The 18,485-nt window shown below is 52.2% G+C and overlaps 2 protein-coding genes across 2 annotated transcripts; both read right to left on the bottom strand.

Annotated features, from left to right (window-relative positions):
• Nucleotides 1-14,236: 14,236 nt before the first annotated feature.
• Nucleotides 14,237-15,768, bottom strand: SPBR_04950 (IMP-specific 5'-nucleotidase 1; the record flags this gene model as incomplete). The annotated part of the gene is made up of 3 exons (XM_040763227.1): nucleotides 14,237-15,591; nucleotides 15,645-15,680; nucleotides 15,744-15,768. The coding sequence occupies 3 exons, from the start codon at nucleotides 15,766-15,768 to the stop codon at nucleotides 14,237-14,239; spliced, it is 1,416 nt and encodes a 471-aa protein (XP_040615567.1).
• An 815-nt stretch (nucleotides 15,769-16,583) lies between these two features.
• SPBR_04880 (ubx domain containing protein) lies at nucleotides 16,584-18,315 on the bottom strand (the record flags this gene model as incomplete). Its single annotated transcript, XM_040763157.1, has 2 exons — nucleotides 16,584-18,104; nucleotides 18,163-18,315. The coding sequence occupies 2 exons, from the start codon at nucleotides 18,313-18,315 to the stop codon at nucleotides 16,584-16,586; spliced, it is 1,674 nt and encodes a 557-aa protein (XP_040615568.1).
• Nucleotides 18,316-18,485: the final 170 nt, after the last annotated feature.

Here is an 18,485-nt window from a genome sequence, read left to right on the forward strand (position 1 = left end):
ACTCGATTCGACAGTTTCGTTTTCGTTTGGCGAGAGGCAACTAGACTACCGAAACAAAAGGGCACCCATTTGCGGATGTTTGTTCGTCTGAATTTTGGTCTAGGGTACGGAATGCGTTGTTTGGTTCGAAGACTATTGTTTCGGCGAGCGGAGAGGAGGTGCGAAACGGCGACGAGAACGACGAGGGCCGAAAATAGTAAGACACCTCGTCGTGGGAGATCGGTTGCGCTGATCTGGTAAAGAGGGGAGAGAGAAGAGCCGCTATAGAGTCAGAATTGGGAGACTGCGGTTGCAAAGCGTGTTAGTTGATTTGGACGCTTAGGAGCATGTGTGGTGGTGGCGTTAATGGTGGTCCTCGCGCTCATCGCAGCCAAGTGCCTTTGTGTCTTAGTAGGGAAAGCTGCGTGCCAGAAACAGCGCACGCGGTGAGATTGGGGACAGTTGACTGGCCGTCGTATTTGACTTGGATTTAGTGTTGGGGCCAAGATGGAGAAGGGGAGGGAAAACGGCACGACGCAACGTGTGAGAAGACGGTGACATGCGACGGAGGGGAGTGGTTCCAAAAATTGTTCCAATAAGTGTTCCAAGAAATGTTCCAAGAAATGTTCCAGGGCAATGGACACTGTGAGCGTGGCGAAATTGCTAGGGCCAGTCCTGAGGCTTTGGCGGGTATTTCGGTCTCGGTGTTTTCCTGGCTTTTCTTGGTTGTGTGTAGTTGGTTGTGCCGGTGTTTTTTTGGTGTGCTTAGGAAGGGAGCAGTCCGGTTGACGGAGATAAACTGGCTCCGCGGAAAAGCCGTACTGGGAGATGTTTGAGGCGTGCAAAAAAGAGAGAAGTGAAAAGACGAGAATGAGAAAAGAGTAAAAATAAGAGACAGACTGAATCTTGAGGTTCAAGTTATAAACAGGTAAGAGTGACGGGCAGTTGTTGTGGACGGGGGGATTATATAAAAAGCATAACGAGGGAAGTTGGCCTTTCCACTTGGAGACTTGAAGAACGAAACAGGGGCAGGCCAGACTCTCTTATAGAACCTGCCAAGAAAAGAGAATGGAAGACAACGACCAAGGTCAACAATTGCAAAGCAACGCAATGGCGATGGTCATGTTTCGTACGCTCATGCTTCGTGCGTTTTGTTCCAACGCAATGGGTAGTGCAGGCGGAGACAGTTCTGGGGACGTCCCTTCACTTGGCATCTGGGAGACTGTCGTCCGTATGGGCGGGGAGAGGATGATAGGCGAGGCGTAGCTCCTTGGCTTTGACTTGTCGTCTGGGACGTCGTCGTAATTTAGGATTGTGGTTGTCATTGTGAATGTGGTTGTGCCAGAGGACGTGGACATCAAAGAATGCGTTGGGCGATGGCTTGGATGAGACCGAGAAACGAGAAACGAGACACGAGACAAGAGACAAGAGACAAGAGACAAGAGACAAAGAGACAAAAGATGGTGATCATAAGGAGCAGCAGCCTTGGCATGGGCGTACGTACCTGGTGGGCCACCGGAAATTTGTACGATGAGCAAGGTGTACAGATATGGAGATGTAAGGATATTGGGATATGAAGATGTAGCTGACGGCGGTTCGACAAGAGGGCGGCGGCTGCTTCGAGGAAACAGAAAGTTTTATTTATTTTGTCGAGAACGAAAAGACACGGTCAAGATTGCAGTCGTCGAGAAGGTGCGATGGGAGCTGGTCCAAAAGGGCGATTGAGCGACGGCCGCCAAGAGAGCAGGGCGACTTACACGGTGGGGTGTGTATTTCGAGGTCGACAAGAATGGTGAAGAGTGTCGGGGGGCAGTGTCGACGTGGAATTGACGATGAGATAAGAGAAGAAAAGGAGAGAAGAAAACAAGACAAAAAATCAGGGGAAAGAGGAAGAGAAGCAAGATCTCTCTCCAAATTAAGAAACAATGGGAAAGCGAGGATTAAGATGGGGCAGGCGCCTTCCAAAACGAGAGATTTATTTTTTTAAAAGTCGCCTACGAAATAGCCCAAATGCACATGTTGCTCGTGTGGGCAGGCGCGGGCGGCCAAGACGGGTCTCTCTACGAAGGCGGTCGCGCCTGCAATAGGAAGCGAAAAAAGGGTCCGATGGTGCGCGTACACGCACAAGGAAGGAACACCGACAGAACGATCGGGCGACAGAATTACGGCACAAAGTAAGTATCCAAGTATTCCCCAATGCTCCACGAAGCGGAGACGGGCCACAGAGGCAAAAAGGCAGAGGCAGATTAGTCGATTGGCAGATTGGCAGGTTGGTGGAGAGCCGAGAAAGGCGAAACTAAAACGCGGTATTTTTGAGCCTTTACTTGATGTCGAACGGTGTTTGGGGTTGTAACCTCCCAGGCGTTGTCCCCGTTTGGCAGGAGAATGGCTATGCAAAGGGGTCCAGTGACTCTGACCCTCTACAAGTACGATGACCCAGAGTACAGAAGTAATAATACGATGCATTGCACAGACGACGCCTTCACGTCAGGTACCGACAAACGCTTGGTTTTGAGGACCTGCGTCAAACAGTGAAGATACATCGTCTGCTTGTATTGCATTCTTTGGGGATTTTGTGGCGTCTGCTTCCACGGTGTGTAGGAGCAAGTGGGTTGCGGCGCTCACATGGATGATGAGGAGGGAAAAAGACGCCGGGCGCCTGGACAAGGAAGGGCGCAAAGCCTCTCTCACTGGCTGCTTTGCTTGGGCGGGACCTGCTGAAAGAAGCAAAAACTGGAGAAAACTGGACGCGGTGCAGAGGACGGTGGAGACACCTGCAGAGTGAGAAAACGAGAAGAAACGCCGATGCGATACGACCAGGAAACGAGACAGACGAGACGGGCAAAACGCGAGAGGAAACTCGGGACACTGCCATATGCCAGACCGCGGAGGTAGTGAGAACACTAAAAATAACGTAAAAGCAACGTCCAGCCGAAACAACAACCAGCAACATACTCAAACATGCTCCGTAATTCCCTTCCGAGGTGGCCGTGTTGCACAATGTCTACGATGTCCATGACGATGCAAGCTTGAGCAACAAAAGTGCCGGGAACTGTGGTCACTGTTGTTGTTCTCGCTGTTCTCAAGTGCCCTCTGCCCACAGGATCGCCGTAGTTGTGCACACTTTGGTGCTTTTGCTGCAAGCAATGGCGGATGGCGGCAACTGCGCACAGCACAACGCTCAGCCGCTGGCTCGGGATCGTTGACGAGCCGGCGCACAGCTGACGCACTTTTGCAACAGGAAGATGAGGCACAGCGAGGCAGAAGACATGGCGGTGTCGTTGTCGTGCCGTGTGTGCACAAGGGGAGAAGGACAGAAGGGCATACGAATAAGCGTCCGGGCGTTACGTCGTACGTTGGTGGGATCCTCAGTACAAACGGCAAAGTACTCCGTACTCCGTAGTATGGCGCCGTAATGACTCGGGGAATCGTGCGAGGACTTGCCCTCTCTGGACCAGAAAGGCAGGACAGGGGCCCCGTTCTTGCGTTCTTTTTGCGGGGCGCCTACCCATCCCATGCATTGTGCGGGGCTGGCAAGAGCAGCTGGAAGAGAAGGAACGGCTTACGCAAAGGCAGTAGGTAAGAATTGAGTCGATCTGCAGCAGAGATAGGCGCTTCCAGTTGTTATTTCCCGTTGCGCGTCTTATTTCTCTTTTTGTTGTGTCTGAATGTTGTAATTTTAGCCACAGCCAGTCGAGTCCCAGTCTCGCAGTCTCCAGTCTCACTGGAATTTGACCCTTTTCCGATGTCGTTTCAGGTCCATCGTCCGCCGTGCCGAGTGCTCATCTTATTTGGCTGAATCTGCAGCAATCTGAATCCAGAGTCAACAAACGCGAACAGCCCGCCGAACACGCTGAGTCGCTCTTTGTATGACAGAACGGAGTAGCTCCTTTAGTATTCGCTGGTGTCGGGCAATGTCCTAGGCGCTACACGGCCAGGTAGTGTTTTTTTTTTTTTAAAAAAAATTAAAAAAAATAAAAAAAAAAAAAAAAAAAAAAATAAACTAGTATATAGTTGTATCTTGGCCTTGTATTCCACAGATGATCAAATCTCGGTACACGTTTATAATGAGGAAGAGGCGACTTTGGGAGCACTACGTTAAAGGACAAGTGTATTAACATGCTGGAGAAAGGCCGAAAGGACCAGACAAAGGAGACAGGTCAACAAATTGCCGTATCAGACGATCTCAACGACCAACAAAATCTCGACGTTTTGGACAAACTTCTGTTCCAAAGTATCTCATTGGCTGCCACGGGAAGACGGCATTCCCTTCTACGCAGTGTTCCTCTTGTAACGTCCCTTTTTTCCACTCCCACGCGCGTTTTCTACGTCAGAGTTTGGGCTCAGGGAACCAGGTCACCCTCCGTTCGGCGGAGAAAAGCGGGATACCTCCTGACAGCGTCGGCATTCTCCACTTTTTGCTCGCGGCCTCGCTCTTTTGGCCCTCGCCTGGCTTTCTTGGTGAGTGACAGCCTATGACGTCTCACATCCCGACTCTAGAGAAACGCTCGCATTTTAACCGCCGCCTCCGTTTTTGATTTGTGGCATTACTGCCACCCATCGGGACCGTATTCCTCTTCGTCCTCATTTCGGCCCTAAAAGGACATACAGTAATGCCTCGTCAGCGCTGGACCACACTTTGGTGCCAGCGCCTACCTCGATCAGTAAGATAAAAAGACAAGCTCGGTTACCGGCCCAAGGGCCACGAGGGCGACACAAACCGCAGGCGCAGTTGACGCTGGTTATTTTAAGTCCCAAGCCGCAACGGTCTATGCCAGGCTCGACTCCATGACTCTCGACTCTCGACTCTCGACTCTCATTCATCCCATTTCCCAAGAAGCTTGGCTATGGGATCGATCTGGGCCATCCCGTGCTGGCCTTCCACTCCCCTCGTCTTCGTCTTCTAGCCCGTGTTCTTTTCTTGACGACAGAACTACCCCTCCTCATGTCTGTCCCTTTCTTCCATCCATGCTGTGCTAGTGCCGGAGAACTTCACGCTCTCCCCCAAAACTTTGGAACATTCCCCGACATGCTCCCCTCTGTTTGGCTGAGTGTGCCCCGATGCGGCACATGGGGTGTGTCTGGTGATGCGACTGACGTGCAGCGTGCAGGATCGTCGGTGCCGGAAGGACTTTTTGGTTGTCGATGAGGCCTGTCTTCGTACAGCATTCATTGTTCCCAGACAATGCATGTGCGCAAACCACATGTGATTTTGAACGATACTTTCCTGGTCAACCTGCTGCCAACTGGAATGTCGAAACTTAGAAGAATCACCGTTTCATGGGACTACAACCCCCAAAGTGGCGGCGGGCAAGGAAGCAAGACTGGCGTCGCCAGCCCACTTAGAATTACTGGTTATCTGTCTCAAATCTGTACCGTTTTCCCCGAATTTTCCCGTTCGTGGGGAACTAATTACCAGTTTTGACTCGTGGTGAGGAATTGCGTACCTGTTTTTGAATGCCGCCTTTTTTCTTTCCTTGGGGTGGGGGTTCTGTTGATGCTCCACTGGATGAGCGGCATCGTACTCCGATCAGACAGTCTAAACTCTTCGTGTCTCCCACCGACAACAATCCCCATGGGAATGAGTGTGGTAAGCGATATACAACAGCATCACTCTGTATGTTGTACAAACACCCAGAAAGTTGCCTGGCAAAGAGAAGTTGTACGAACTCAACGGAGTAAGATGCTCGTACATTGCGGCGACGTACGAAGTTCAAGTTGTTTCTTGCACGGGAAGGGAGCAGCCGATAGGGCGATCATTTTTCGGCGGCTTGTGCTAGGGCTTCGGTCTCACTCCAAGGTCCAAGGTCACTGCCACTCCCACTCTTAGCCCTCACTCTCACTCCTCACTTGTACGCACCAGGCCACGTATTACAAAGTGTTTCGCTTTTCTCGTACCGTCATTCAAGGGCTTTGGCGTACACAAATAACACCGTAGAACTCTTGGACCTTGAAGGAGGCCCAAAACAAGACTGCACATCCACGACGGCCTCGTTGATCTCGCCTGCCAGCAAGCACCGCCAAGAGATATGAGAATGGGGCTTGTAAACTGTCCGCGGTCACTGTTCGTATTCTTCTCTCTTACACCGATTGCGTTGCTCATTTCGCAGCTCTCTCTTTTTTGTGCACGGCGTACACCGTCCGCCAAGCGTCCGAAGGCCACTTGTATTAGTCCGTGTGCAACTATTCTACTACATGTCGTTCATCCTTCTTTTTTGGTACTGATTTTGTTCTGAAATCGATGCCGATCCTCGTTGGCTGCGCCCACCGGTTGAAATAAGCAGCCAAGACTTAACTCGAGCAAAGAACAAATAAAGAAACAGGCTTGGCCAGGCCCTTGCAAAACAAAGTAATCATTAAGAAAATGACCGAGGCTTGGCAACAGGAAGACAACAGATGAATCCACCCCCCAAACAGGTCCAGGTCAAAAGTGGCCTGTCTTCTGATTGTGTATATGCTCGTAGGGATATAATCCTTTCTCTATACAGCGCAGTCCTGCACTTTTACCACTTGTTCCTGGCTGTACACAGCCAAGCAATCTGGGGGAACCTGCAAAGTCGGCCCAAGTTTTGATAAAATAGCAATATAAAAAAGAACGAAAAGAGGAACGACAGCGGTCTTTGGGCAGCACATATGAAAACAAAAGAAGCCGAAAGAAGGAAAAGCAGAACACCACGCCCACCAAAAAGACCAAAAAAAAAAACACAGAGCCAAGAATTGCCCAGCCCAGAAATAGGGTGTGCTGGTGACACGTCGTAAAGCAGGCCAAGAAAAAGGGAAGCGACAGGAAGCGACAGGTGACGAGTAATACTCTTGCGACGAACTCGACGGCTGCGAGAACGACTGCAATTCGTCCGTTTAGGGGCGGACGGTCGATGCGCCGCCCGCAAAACAAGAACACAAATATAACTAAAATAGCAAGAAATAAAGGATGCCGAGAGACAGCCAAGACGTTCACAACAGGAAGGGGCGATGGCGTTGGCAATGGCGATGACGATGTGCGCCCGTTTGGAAGGGCTGTACCTGCCGAGACTTCTGGGCATTCCCGTCTGTGTTCATTGATCGTGCCTTCCCTGCAGGTGCAGAATATATGTGCAATGGGACAAGCAGCGTTCTTGCCTGTCTTGGATGTTGCTCTTTTTCTGGGCGTTTTCTTGGCTGTGTTGCCTTTTTGGTATTGTTCCCGTTTCCGGATTCTTGCCTCATTTCTGCCCCTTTTTTCCTCTTCGCCAGTCTTCGCCAGCAATGTCCGTCCTTCTCCCTCTATCGGTCGCTCTATCTACTCCCAAATCTGTATCTCTGTGTCTACGTTTTTGCAAATGCAAACCCTCGATCGACGTTGTTATCGTCGGTGTTCGTCGACAGATATGCATTTGCCCGACAACTCGCGACCGAAGCATAACACAGCTGCGACTTTCCCCTCCCCTCATTTCTTCTTTTCTTCTTTTCCACTGCGACACAACGGGAATAGAACGACCGGCCAGGGAGTCCATCCTGTTGGGGTCCAGATCCAGGTACGATACCGAAAACCATTCGCCCAATAGCGTCAAGCCATGCAACGTTTAATCCATGTTGGTCATCGGAGTACATACCCCGATTCTCGACTGAATAAGCTGGCGCTTTCGTCGTGTACATTCAATAGTCTGCGAAAGACAGAAAACAGGCGCGGTATACGAGCTCAGACGGCAGACCTCGCTGCTGGTGGCGGGATCGGTGATTTGCATCCCACCCTCTCTCCTGCAGCCGTCCCAGAACATCAAACTGCATGAGTCGTTCTGCGAATTTTCTTGTTCTCTGGTTGCCGGCCACCTCCCTCGTGAATGCTCTTTTGACTTACCGTTGCCGTACGGTCACCGCTTTTCGAGTTTCTCCACACGCGGCCGGGCTGATATGGATATTTGCTTCTAATATTGGTATTTCCACCAGTGACACTTTCTCGCATTGGCCACCCCAGACTCGCCCAGGGGAACCTCTTGAGTGACAGTTCTCTCGCCGGTGATCTTGACGATGCGAATTTTGCTTGCTAACCCACATATTCTTCCAGCATTGTCCCCCATTCGTCTGCACTTGCAACTCCACCTGCTGTGTTGTCTGCAACCAGCCCGTACCCTGCACTTTTTGTCCTGCATCATCTATGCAGCGCCTACCAGCTCCGGTAACGCCCACTTTCAATGCACCACACAACATAGCGTACAGTGGGGGGGATTAAATGGGGACACAAAACAACGAAACCTCCAGAGGCAAGACGGGATACTGGAACAATGCCATGCAGGCTAGGAAAGCGATCACTGCCTCGTGCCGATGACCGAGTCCTGGAAGAGGAAAGCAACCGCAGGGATGCAGGACCAACGCATCCAACCCGACTTTGAAATTGGGAAACTCGATGCGTCCATTTCCTACTTCCAGCCCTCTTGAGACATCCGACAGTCAGCCATTGCAGCAAACAATGAGCCCGATTTAACTGCTCTGATACCCAACATGACCTGCAAATGTGTCCACATGACCAATTTGAGGATGACATCCGCTCCGGGCTTTCTTTTCCTTTCGATTCTTTTCCTTCTTGCCCGTGTATTTGCCATTCATGATTGTTGCAAGTGCGCACGAACAAACAAAAACAAGGAGACTATGAAAGCGAAGAAAAACGTAGCTTTGCCAATTGCCAAGCCTTGAATGTCGTTGCGACTGTGCTCGGTGTTAGTCGTTAGTCGACAAAGTACCGGGATATCGAAGTTTGCCACCCGTTTTGCGATTTGTTCCAATCGTCCAGTTCCCCCAACTTCCTTTCCAGGCCCAGACCGTTGTCGAGTCTCCGCGGAGCAAGAATATGCCCGGAGTTCAGTTACAAGTTCGCTCGCCAGAATCCCAGATTAAGCACTAACTCTCTCCCACGGCATGCAAAACGGAAGCGAGGCGCCGGTCGAAAGTCGGGATCGGGCTCGACATTTGAGGAGAATGGCAGAATTGCCTCCCAAGAACTCCGGAAGCTCTCCGTCCTAGTTTGTTGACTTGAATTTTCTAGTAAAAACGCGCTGATCGCTTCAAGCCCACCCGTCGGCTCGTCATATTTCTTGGCTTTTGCTTTTGTAATTATTTCATATATGACTTTATTGGCATCGAACGACAAAATACCGTCCTGGCCAAATATCTTGATGTTGGACCAAGCGACCGTGAGCTAACCATCCATTATCAGGTTGTCCTTGGATTTTCCTCACCTAGGCTCTGAAAGTGTAAATTGATCAACACGGTCAGTGCCCTGCCGTCATTGTCACAGTCCAAGGTCGACAGTTAAAGACCAAATCCTCCGTCTGCCCCTCCCTCCGGTCCCGTTCCGGTCGACCCTTGCGTGCGCGGCCGCTTCATGTCGTGATCGGTGTATCGTGTCGTTGTTTTGACGAAATCGTCCTGCAGTGCCCTGTCTCGTGTTCGTCTGCTACAGTTTCTCGAGTTTCGGTGCTATGGCCCCCAACAGAATAGGGGATCCATCTATGAAACTCTATAGTGTGGGCTGTCATCATCAGTCGACGAAACCGAACAGCCTCGTCCAGCTGACCCTGTTTACGTTATGTCGTCAGCATCCCGCGTGGAAGTGGGAGCAATTACAACTATGCCTGCTTCCACGTCTGCGTCTGCGGCCGTTTCGACGGCCTATGCCGGAGTGATGTGGCGGTGAGTACCGGTTCGGAGCGCGGGGGGTGGGTGAAGAGGGTGGCCGTCTACGGAAATTTTGCCTTGTCTGAAGACAAAAGCGGCATCTTCTCTCGAAACCGGTCAACGATGATTTTCAGCCCCCAAATCAAACCCTGGCTGCAGCAGCAACAGCAATGCGTGCGACAGCCACATCCTACGCCGAAAGCAGCACCCGGTCGTGTGTCTGGTGTCGTGTGCCGTCTTTGTGCTTTGTGTACTTTGGGCAGAAGTACATTCGATATCCCTGTCTTTTCGTTTTAAACCCACCCTCTGCAGTCGTCGCATCGACCACACCGACAGCAAATCAAGAGAAAAAAAAACGAGTGCAGAGTGTTGTGCGACGTCGATTTTTTATTTTTATTTTTATTTTTTTTTTTTTTTCACCTGCAGACTCAATCACCATGCATCACAATCCCGCTTTATGCAAGCCACCCCCAAGCTCTTCACCCCCAGTCTGACTGCGTCTGTATTCCACATCCTACATGCGCGTCTATTCTGTTTTATTTGTCGTTTTCTTCTCTTTTCGTCACGTACATCGTCCGCGTGATCATCTGCCGATTTTCGTTCGTCCCCATCCATTTCACGGTGACGTGATCTGCCAGCTTGCTTCATTTTTTGGCTCCTCCACTTTCCCGTAGCTTCCGTGAGTACCGCTTGGCAAGAGTCTCCGACTCCGTCACCGATTAGTTCTTCATCCGGGATCTACACGGCGTCCAAGAACAACAAGAAAATTCGCACAGCTCACGGCTTCAAAAGCCTGCGTCATGCATACAACGATTCCCGCAGCCGGAGGCGGGGAAGTCGCAAAAACGGGATAAAAAAGGTGGAGGCCAGTAAATCGCGCAACGGAATATGCATAAACAGTGGAAGGAGGTGAGAGTGTGAGAGCGCGTTGTTTGTTGGTCCAAAAAAAAGTCCTCTCGTGCCACCCTTGATCTTTTGAGCCACTTCTTCTGGCCAATTCTCTCGTCGCTCTCGTACTGTGCATCGACGAGTTGACTAATAGTATTCAAGTTATGTCTTGCTATAGCTGTGCAATTGATTTGTTCTTTTGCCTTTGTTTCTCCTTCTGGTCTCAAACTGAATACACAAAATCCTGCAGCTGACAATTCGTCTCCCGTAGCAGCCGTTTCGGTCGTCTAGCGTTTCGCTGCTCGTTCCCCCTCATCTAACAATATCTCGGAACAAATCCGGAGTTGGCTCAGGTAATAGTCGATCCCGTCGTCCGTTTATGCCGTGGAGTGCAGTCCAACCGGTCGTCCTGTTCTATGCTCTACCTTTGTTTTTACGTTCTGTATTTCCTCGTATGGGATGGATAGGGGAAATGCTACTCTCTCTTGCCGGTCTTTGATGTGTATTCCTTCTTGACACGCAAGGTTTCTCTTCACAGACAGGAATGTATAGGGGAGAACTACCATACCATGGCTATTAGAGCAGTCAATATGCGTTCACCGCCTCGCTACTTTGTCTCTGATTTTGAAACCAAAAAGTGACCGGTCTGGGAATTGCCTACTGTGGTTGCAATAAGGCATAAGCAACAGGACTCGGCCGGGCCTGACATGAGGATGAGGCTCAGCGATTGTCAGCGTGTAAGTCAAGGTGGCAACAAGGCAGGCTAGGCATTAAAACAAACCATGCATGGATCCACCGGCCCGATAGAAGGGCAGCCTGGTCTTCTTCTGTTTTTTTTTTTTTTTCTTTCTTAATTTACAAAAACAAAAATAAACAAAATAGCAACAAAACATTTTAGTCGTTGGGCTCTCCATTTTCTTCTTCGAGGAATTTTTAATTGCCGCTCGGGTAGGATGGTAATGATGATATTCTCGACATTATGCGGCGTATTCGTGGAAATTGGAAAGAGGGAAGAACCCCGAATGTACATCTAACCTTAATAAAATAATTATGTGCTGGTAGGGAAACATGCAAGGGCATACTGACGAGATGATGGGAGAGTGAGAGGAGTGTAGAACAAGGGACCGAAGCTCAATTAACCTTCTATCCGTTTCTGCGACGTCGTGTTTCTCATTATTTACGTACTGGCTGTTCTCACCGTTCATCCCATCGTCTTACACCGCCACAGCCTTAGCAGCAGAGCCGCATCCAGGCTTCCCCTGAGCGGACCAGCTCAACACCTCGACCGCAAGACAAACCGCCGGGTCCTGAAAATGCACTTTACGCGTCCCCTTGGTTCCCCTGTAATATCGTCGTCATCATTGTTTGTTTCTGGGACGCCTCGACCACTTCTTACATCGTTTCTTTATGATCTTTGGCATGTTGCCATGGGGAAGAAATCAAACATGAATGTCTACTGATCAGGAGAAACACGTGTTGCATGATCCATCATTGCCACTGCGGACTGGTCCGCTATTTTCTGTGAATCTCGAATTCTAGTTTTGGTATACACTAAGGCACATGATTTTTCGAGGCCGGGAAATCATGCGTACTCTAATATAAGGCTGGCCTGGAGTGGTTGGCATCATTGGAATTCTACTTCCCGGCATGGCCGCTACATGTCTGCACTTAGCCACACATATTTAGCGTTCCCGGGGCATCTTTAAAGCAGTCTTAGCCCAGTAAATATGTTTTTCGCTTTCATCGTGTAAATCCATAGAGATCTATGAGAAACCATGTAATGTTGTTGACCCGGCGCTTTTTATAGGGGCATCGATGCCCTGATTTCTGCAGAATTCCTGGGACGGTGTGATATACTCACGCCATGCGTGCACTTCAAATCTGATCATGAAGCTTGCTAAGCCCCTTCTTAGCACATTGTCTCTCATACTGGGGCGAGTGACGACAACATCCTTGTCTGCCCTGACTTTCACCGAGTGGGCAGAGGTCTGTCCTTTGAGCGAGCCTCCATAGGCCGTTGAACATGGACGAAACAGCACGGGTGATCGTACGATGCTATGATGTGTTGCGGAGCTCGGCCAGTTTTGCGTGCGATTGTTTCCGTTGGCCTCCTGTGGCGAAGGAGAACGACATGCCCGACCTCGTCCTCTTTCAAGTATAGGTGATTCATAATACAAAATCGGGCACTAATGCTTCTGGAGAAGGCAAAAGGCGTCCGAAACAATTTTCCAGAAACATTTGTCCTTAATCTGTCAATATTATTAGATTTCTGCTTCCTTTAATGTCTTTGATACCATATGTTCCTTTCAATCAGAAATTGGTGAGATTGGGGGCAAAATCAGGGGTACGTAAATATACAGAAGTAGCACAGGAAAAAAGTAAGGCTGCCATTCTTGTTTTGTTTTATGTTTTACAATAAGAACACAGGAGAAATCAAAGGGAAGAAAGGGGGAGGTGCCTAGAAAGACTCAAATATCGCCACGGATACTAAATTCAGAAGACAAATCACAACCCGTCAAGCAAAGCGTATTGTGCCCATAAAAGAAACTGTAGATGCCAAAATAGCATGTATACGTTTCATGTTGCCCGATTTGTGATGAGAGGCCTCTTATCCAAATCGTGACGATGAATCACGTCCTGAGAACGGCCTTCTTCGTGCCACGGTCTCCTTGCGGGTTCTCACTCATTGATGCCTTTTCACCGGGCTGCCTTTGACATGGCTCTCAAAGAGCACTGTATGGGTGCTGCTGGATTGCCAGAGTGTGACAACGTGTGGCAAGGTGCGGACAACGTAAGGCGGAAGTCGTAGATGGATCGCATCTTGAGCATATATAAATGCCCAGACAGCCAGACTTGATGAGATACGACAAGACTCATTCCTCGTCCACATCCGTTCCAAACACATCCTCTCTCACCCTAACCTCGAACTCAAAACCTACAATCGACTTTGTCAGAACACACGAGACGCAGGTCGTCTTTCCTACATCTTTCACCACCACTCCCATCAGCCATGGCCAACGACGACCGCCCGATCTCCCAGCCTCCAACTCCGGAAGACACGGGTACGACGAGCCGGGACGACTCCATGTCGGAGTACTATTGCTGTCATTGCAAGGATGACAAGAAGGAAACGGTGGTCAACAAAGACGAAGATTGCAGTGTCTGCGACAAAAAACAATGCGAAGACTGTGAGCCAATTTAATTTTCAAATACTCAAACGATGAACGGCCACGGGGTAGGAATAACTATCGAAAGGTGGAAGTCTGGGCAGTATGGATATATTTTCCTGCCTTGCGTCCCGGGGACGCCTTTGGTTTTATTTGTTTGGATTTGTCTTGCTTTTCTTGTTCTGCTTGCCCTTCACTTTCATGTCTGGTCGTTTGACATTGTTCTACACACACCTGTTGTGTCACTGGTTCCTGTATTATTTTTTGTACTTATTTTCTTTTGTCTTGCTCACCAAGTGTAAGATATGTGGAGAAGTGTGCGAGGAATAAAATCTTTCATTTAGCATTAGAATAGTTACAATCAATAATAACATAGAGGACGAGATTACGCTGGTCGTGTCTTTGACTTTATTTTTAAATTTTGTTGTCAAAAATATAAAACTGAAACATAAATTAGATCCCGGTGTTGCGTAAAATAGAATTTGATCGTTGCCTTTTACAGTAATATTCTGTTGGAATTCTATCTAATGCTACGACTCACGAGACGCCCGCTACCCAATCAGCTCTAGCAGCTCATCGAGAAGTGCCTCAGTCTCGAGCGGATTGGCCACCCAGGCCGTTGTTGCCGCACGCCGGGCGCGGAAATCGTTGGCACCCGCACTGAGGAACTGGTCCCCGACATGCAGCGTCGTGCCAGGACGGGCCACGGCCTCAGGTTGCAGCTCAGGCGGTGGCAGCGAGCCCGGCATGCCGGGTTTGCCCAGGAACAACAGCGCGTGCTGGCAGATGAGCACGCCCCAGCTCTTGTCGCCAATGTCGACAAAGACGTCACGGCCGCCGTTGAAGGCACAAAAGGGCACGCGCCCTGCGCGACCGGCGGGGCTGACCTCGAGCCGTTTTTGGACAGTCAGCACAATTTCTTCGAGGCTCTCGCGGGCAATCTGGATCAGGTCGTTGGGATGCTGGCTGTTTTTGCGCGGCAGCGGGATCATGCCGACAGCGCGGGCTTTGCGCAGTATCTGGGCCGGCAGCTGCATGCGGTCGACGCAAGCACGCAGCGTGGTCTCGGCGAGGTCGAGCAGCTGGGTGAGGTCGTCGGTGGGCCACTGCTTCATGGCGTCGGGCATCCAGTCGGCCGGGTCGACGGGCGCCAGACGGGCGTTTGGAGGGGCGGTGGCGCTGTAGGAGAAGACAAAGCTGGCCTCGCCGCCGACAACCAGTAGGCTGTGCTTTTGTGCGTCCGAGAGCTCGGTGGAGGTATGCACGGCGTCAAGCAGGCCGTGCAGGCGCTCATAGTACTTCTCGGCGGCGTCGTAGCCGGCCGCCGTGACGATGCCGACCTTGATGTTGCGGCGCAGCAGAGCCATGATGCGCGGAATGATGGGGCTGTCTGGCTCGAGGTTCTGCCCGTCGGCGTAGAGCGTGAGATCACCATCAAACGTCACCAGCTGCAGCGAGTCAGCACTGCGCGCAACGACGGCGCCGTTGCGGCCGTGTCTTGTGCCGTTGGCCGAGGTAGCCGTCAGGGCCATCAGCTGCGCCGTGTTGAGGGTCAGCCGCACGTCGTTAAATGACGGTGGCACGAGCCGCCGCGACGAGATGTGCCGCCGCGCATCCTGGTACATGAACGCCGCCTCCAGTGGCAAGGCTGTAAAAAAGGGCCCTGCTGTTGGCACGAGCATCTGCAGTCGTGACGGTCGTGGCGATTGTTTGGGTGTCTCGAGCGACTGCAAGTCCTGCAGCAGGCGGTGCTCGTCGATCATGGCCTCGATGTCTCGCATGATCTCGGCATAGCGGCGGCGGACCTCAGCAGTGTTGGAGGCAAAGACTTCATCGTCATCCTCAAAATCGCCGGCCGGCTGGGAAAAGAGGACAAAAGGGCTGATGAGGAGGCCCTTTACCCATTCTACGAGCTGTGAGTTGGATGGCCAGGGATGAAGGGATAAGGAGCTCTCCTACCGATTAGCTGGTCCCGACGATGGGATTTGAGGGCGTCTGGAAGAGCGTTAGACTACGAGCAAGCTTAATCGGTTCGGAGCTGTCTCATGGGGTTCTCACACTCGACACGATATTTGCTGGTCATTGTCGATCAAGAAATGAAAACTGAGCTGGGTGGAGGACGAAAGAGGAGACCTATGGCGGAGTCGTCAAGTATTCACGGTATTTATACACGGGTTCTCTATTCGATAAAAATGAAACAAGAAACAAGGCAGGCCTCGCTGCAGGTAGGGGCGTTGGCAATGTAGGTCTGAGTTCAGTGGACAGTGAAGGAGGTCATGCGTCCAGTGTCGTAGACGTTCGGTGTGAGATTGTGTCTGGATTGAGTCAGGCGCGAGCTGTGTCTAGCTAAGCGCGCCGCGGGGAAGGGGCGAGCCAGGACTACTTGCCCGCTCGCTGCAGCGTTCACCGTTCCAGACCGCAGAAGTCTTTATTTACAGGCGGCCGCTTTGAGACTAGTTTGTTGCCATCCACAATGACAGCGAAGAACGAAGGAAAGAGCGACGCTGCAACCGAATCATAAAACTGCAAGCATCCTGAGTCGCACCTGCCGTCCCATGCTTTGGTTGGGCGACGACGACCTGATAGGACGGAGATACGGCCGTTCGACAGGCGGTGGCGGTGGGGGCAAGCACGACAGTAGAAAGTCTCGTGACGCAAGTGCGGTGAGACAGGGTGAAGTCGAAGTATCCAATTGCATTGTGATGATTATCCGGCGATACTTTTGAAATGATCCATTGGCCAATTGACATCACAATGGCAATGTCCAAGAAAACTTCGATATAAAAAAACAGTTGTAGAGAATGGTACGATGAGGATGGCCTTGTCTGCCTAGTAGTTGTTGATTCGTATTACTCGTCTCCATGTATATAATCCCCTCCTTTGCCAATGGTCTCCCTTTTAATCTGCACCTGCATCGCTGTCCTCGCCCTCCTCGGACTCTTCAACCTCCTCCACGACCAAACTGGCCGACTTGCCAATCGCCTCCAGCAGTGTCTTGGACTCGGACGGTTCGTGCAGCTCGCGCGGCATCATGGACGCAATCCGGAACTTGTACACATGCGTATAGCCGGCGGGCTTTGTGGCCTTTTCGCTGATGACCCCGTCTTCCGTGTCGCCGTCCGCCTCCTCGTCGCTCACTTCCTTGCTGTTGCACTCCACGAAAGCGTACAGGTCCTCGACTGTCGCGTCGGCCGCAAAACTGCGGCGCAGGCGCTCGCCGCCGCGGGACTCGGGCAGCTTGATGGCCACACGCACAACGTTGGCCGTGCCGGCCGCCGGTTCCGGGGCCAGGGTGGTCGCGCGCCATGCGCGCCACTGTCTGCCCAGCTGTGCCTGCCGCGCCGCTTCGGCCTCACGGTCGCGCGCCTGCTGCTCGGCTTCTTGCCGCTGCCGCTCTGCCTCCTGTCGCTGCCGCGCGCGCTCACGGTCAATGGCCAGCGACCGCTCGTAGGCGTTGTCCTGCTCGATCCGAATGTTGCGCGTGGTCTCGTTGGCGACGCGAACCGCGCGCACGGCCGCCAGGTCATCGGCGTACTTGGCCGTGGTGAGCCGCAGCTGTTCGAGGAGATACCCCGCCGACACAGGGCCCACGACGCGCTTGACCGTGCCCATGCGCGTGCTGCCGCCTTCCTTGGGCGTGACACAGATCATGGCCATAAACGGGAACTTGGTGACGCGGTGTTCAATCGACACCTGGTACGCCTCCGGGTCGCGCACGCTGCCGCCCCACAACATAATGTTGTTTGCCGGGTTGTTGACGAACTCGACCACGTCCGGGTGCAGCAGTGTGTCGCGTGCGTAGCTCTTGGTGTCGTCATGCTCGGGCGCCAGCAACACCATCATGAGGTATTTAGGTTCCGTCTTGGCCTTGTCGTACGCCTGTGTATAGCCCATTTCGACAAACGGCAGCGCCTCGGAGCCCGTGGCCTCGGCAAATTCGCGCTTGAAGCGGGACGCCGCGTCCCGCGGGTTGAGCTGCCGCCGCGGTGCTGCCCGAGCGCCGCTGGCCATGCGTCGGAAGGCGCCCAGCCCCGGCACGAGGCCCAGAATGTACTGCACGGCGCTCCAAAGGCCGGCCAAGAGCCGGTAGCCCAGGTTAAAGGGTGACAGAATAAGGGCCATGAAGAACGACGGCCGCACGACGGGTGCGGGGGGATGCACAACAATCCGCCGAGCCACGTCGGTCCGCTCGGCCGCCATCCGCCGGTTTTGCTCGGCGGCGTAGCGGGCCTGCTCAAAGACATTGTGGACCGGCGGGCCGGCGGCCGCGTCGAAGCCGCTCAACGGGTCGCCAAGGTCGATAAGGCGCTGCGGCTGGTTGTTGGCTGGTCGTGGCGGTCCGGGCTGTGGTGGCGGGGGAAGGTTGTTGAGGTCGGGCACGGAATCGTCTTCGCCGTCAAAGAACTTGCTAACAGCGACCTGTACATGTTAGACATAGCGAGCAACTCACATCATGTACGAACACTAGAGAGCTCACCGTAACACTCCATCCGGATCGCCTCAAGAAGGCGACCGATGTCTCGGCGTCTTGCGTCGTGAGGACACCAAACTGCCGCACAGCTTCTTCTTGCTCTGCTGTCAGCGGTGGGTCGGCCGCATGGGGCGCCGCGCTGGGCCCCGGGGTAGCCATCGTGTGCTGTGTGTGACGTTGCTGTGTGCTGGCCGTGCTCGTGCACACAAGGCCACACTGGCGATCGTTGAGAGTCAACGAGGTGTCCCGGTTTCGCGGATAACCGGATACGACGGAACAAACTGGTCGAGCGAAAAGGCAACGATTCCGGTTTCGAGTCTGTCGAGATA

Source organism: Sporothrix brasiliensis, assembly GCF_000820605.1.
Source record: "Sporothrix brasiliensis 5110 chromosome Unknown Cont21, whole genome shotgun sequence".
Taxonomy (NCBI): Eukaryota; Fungi; Ascomycota; class Sordariomycetes; order Ophiostomatales; family Ophiostomataceae; genus Sporothrix; species Sporothrix brasiliensis.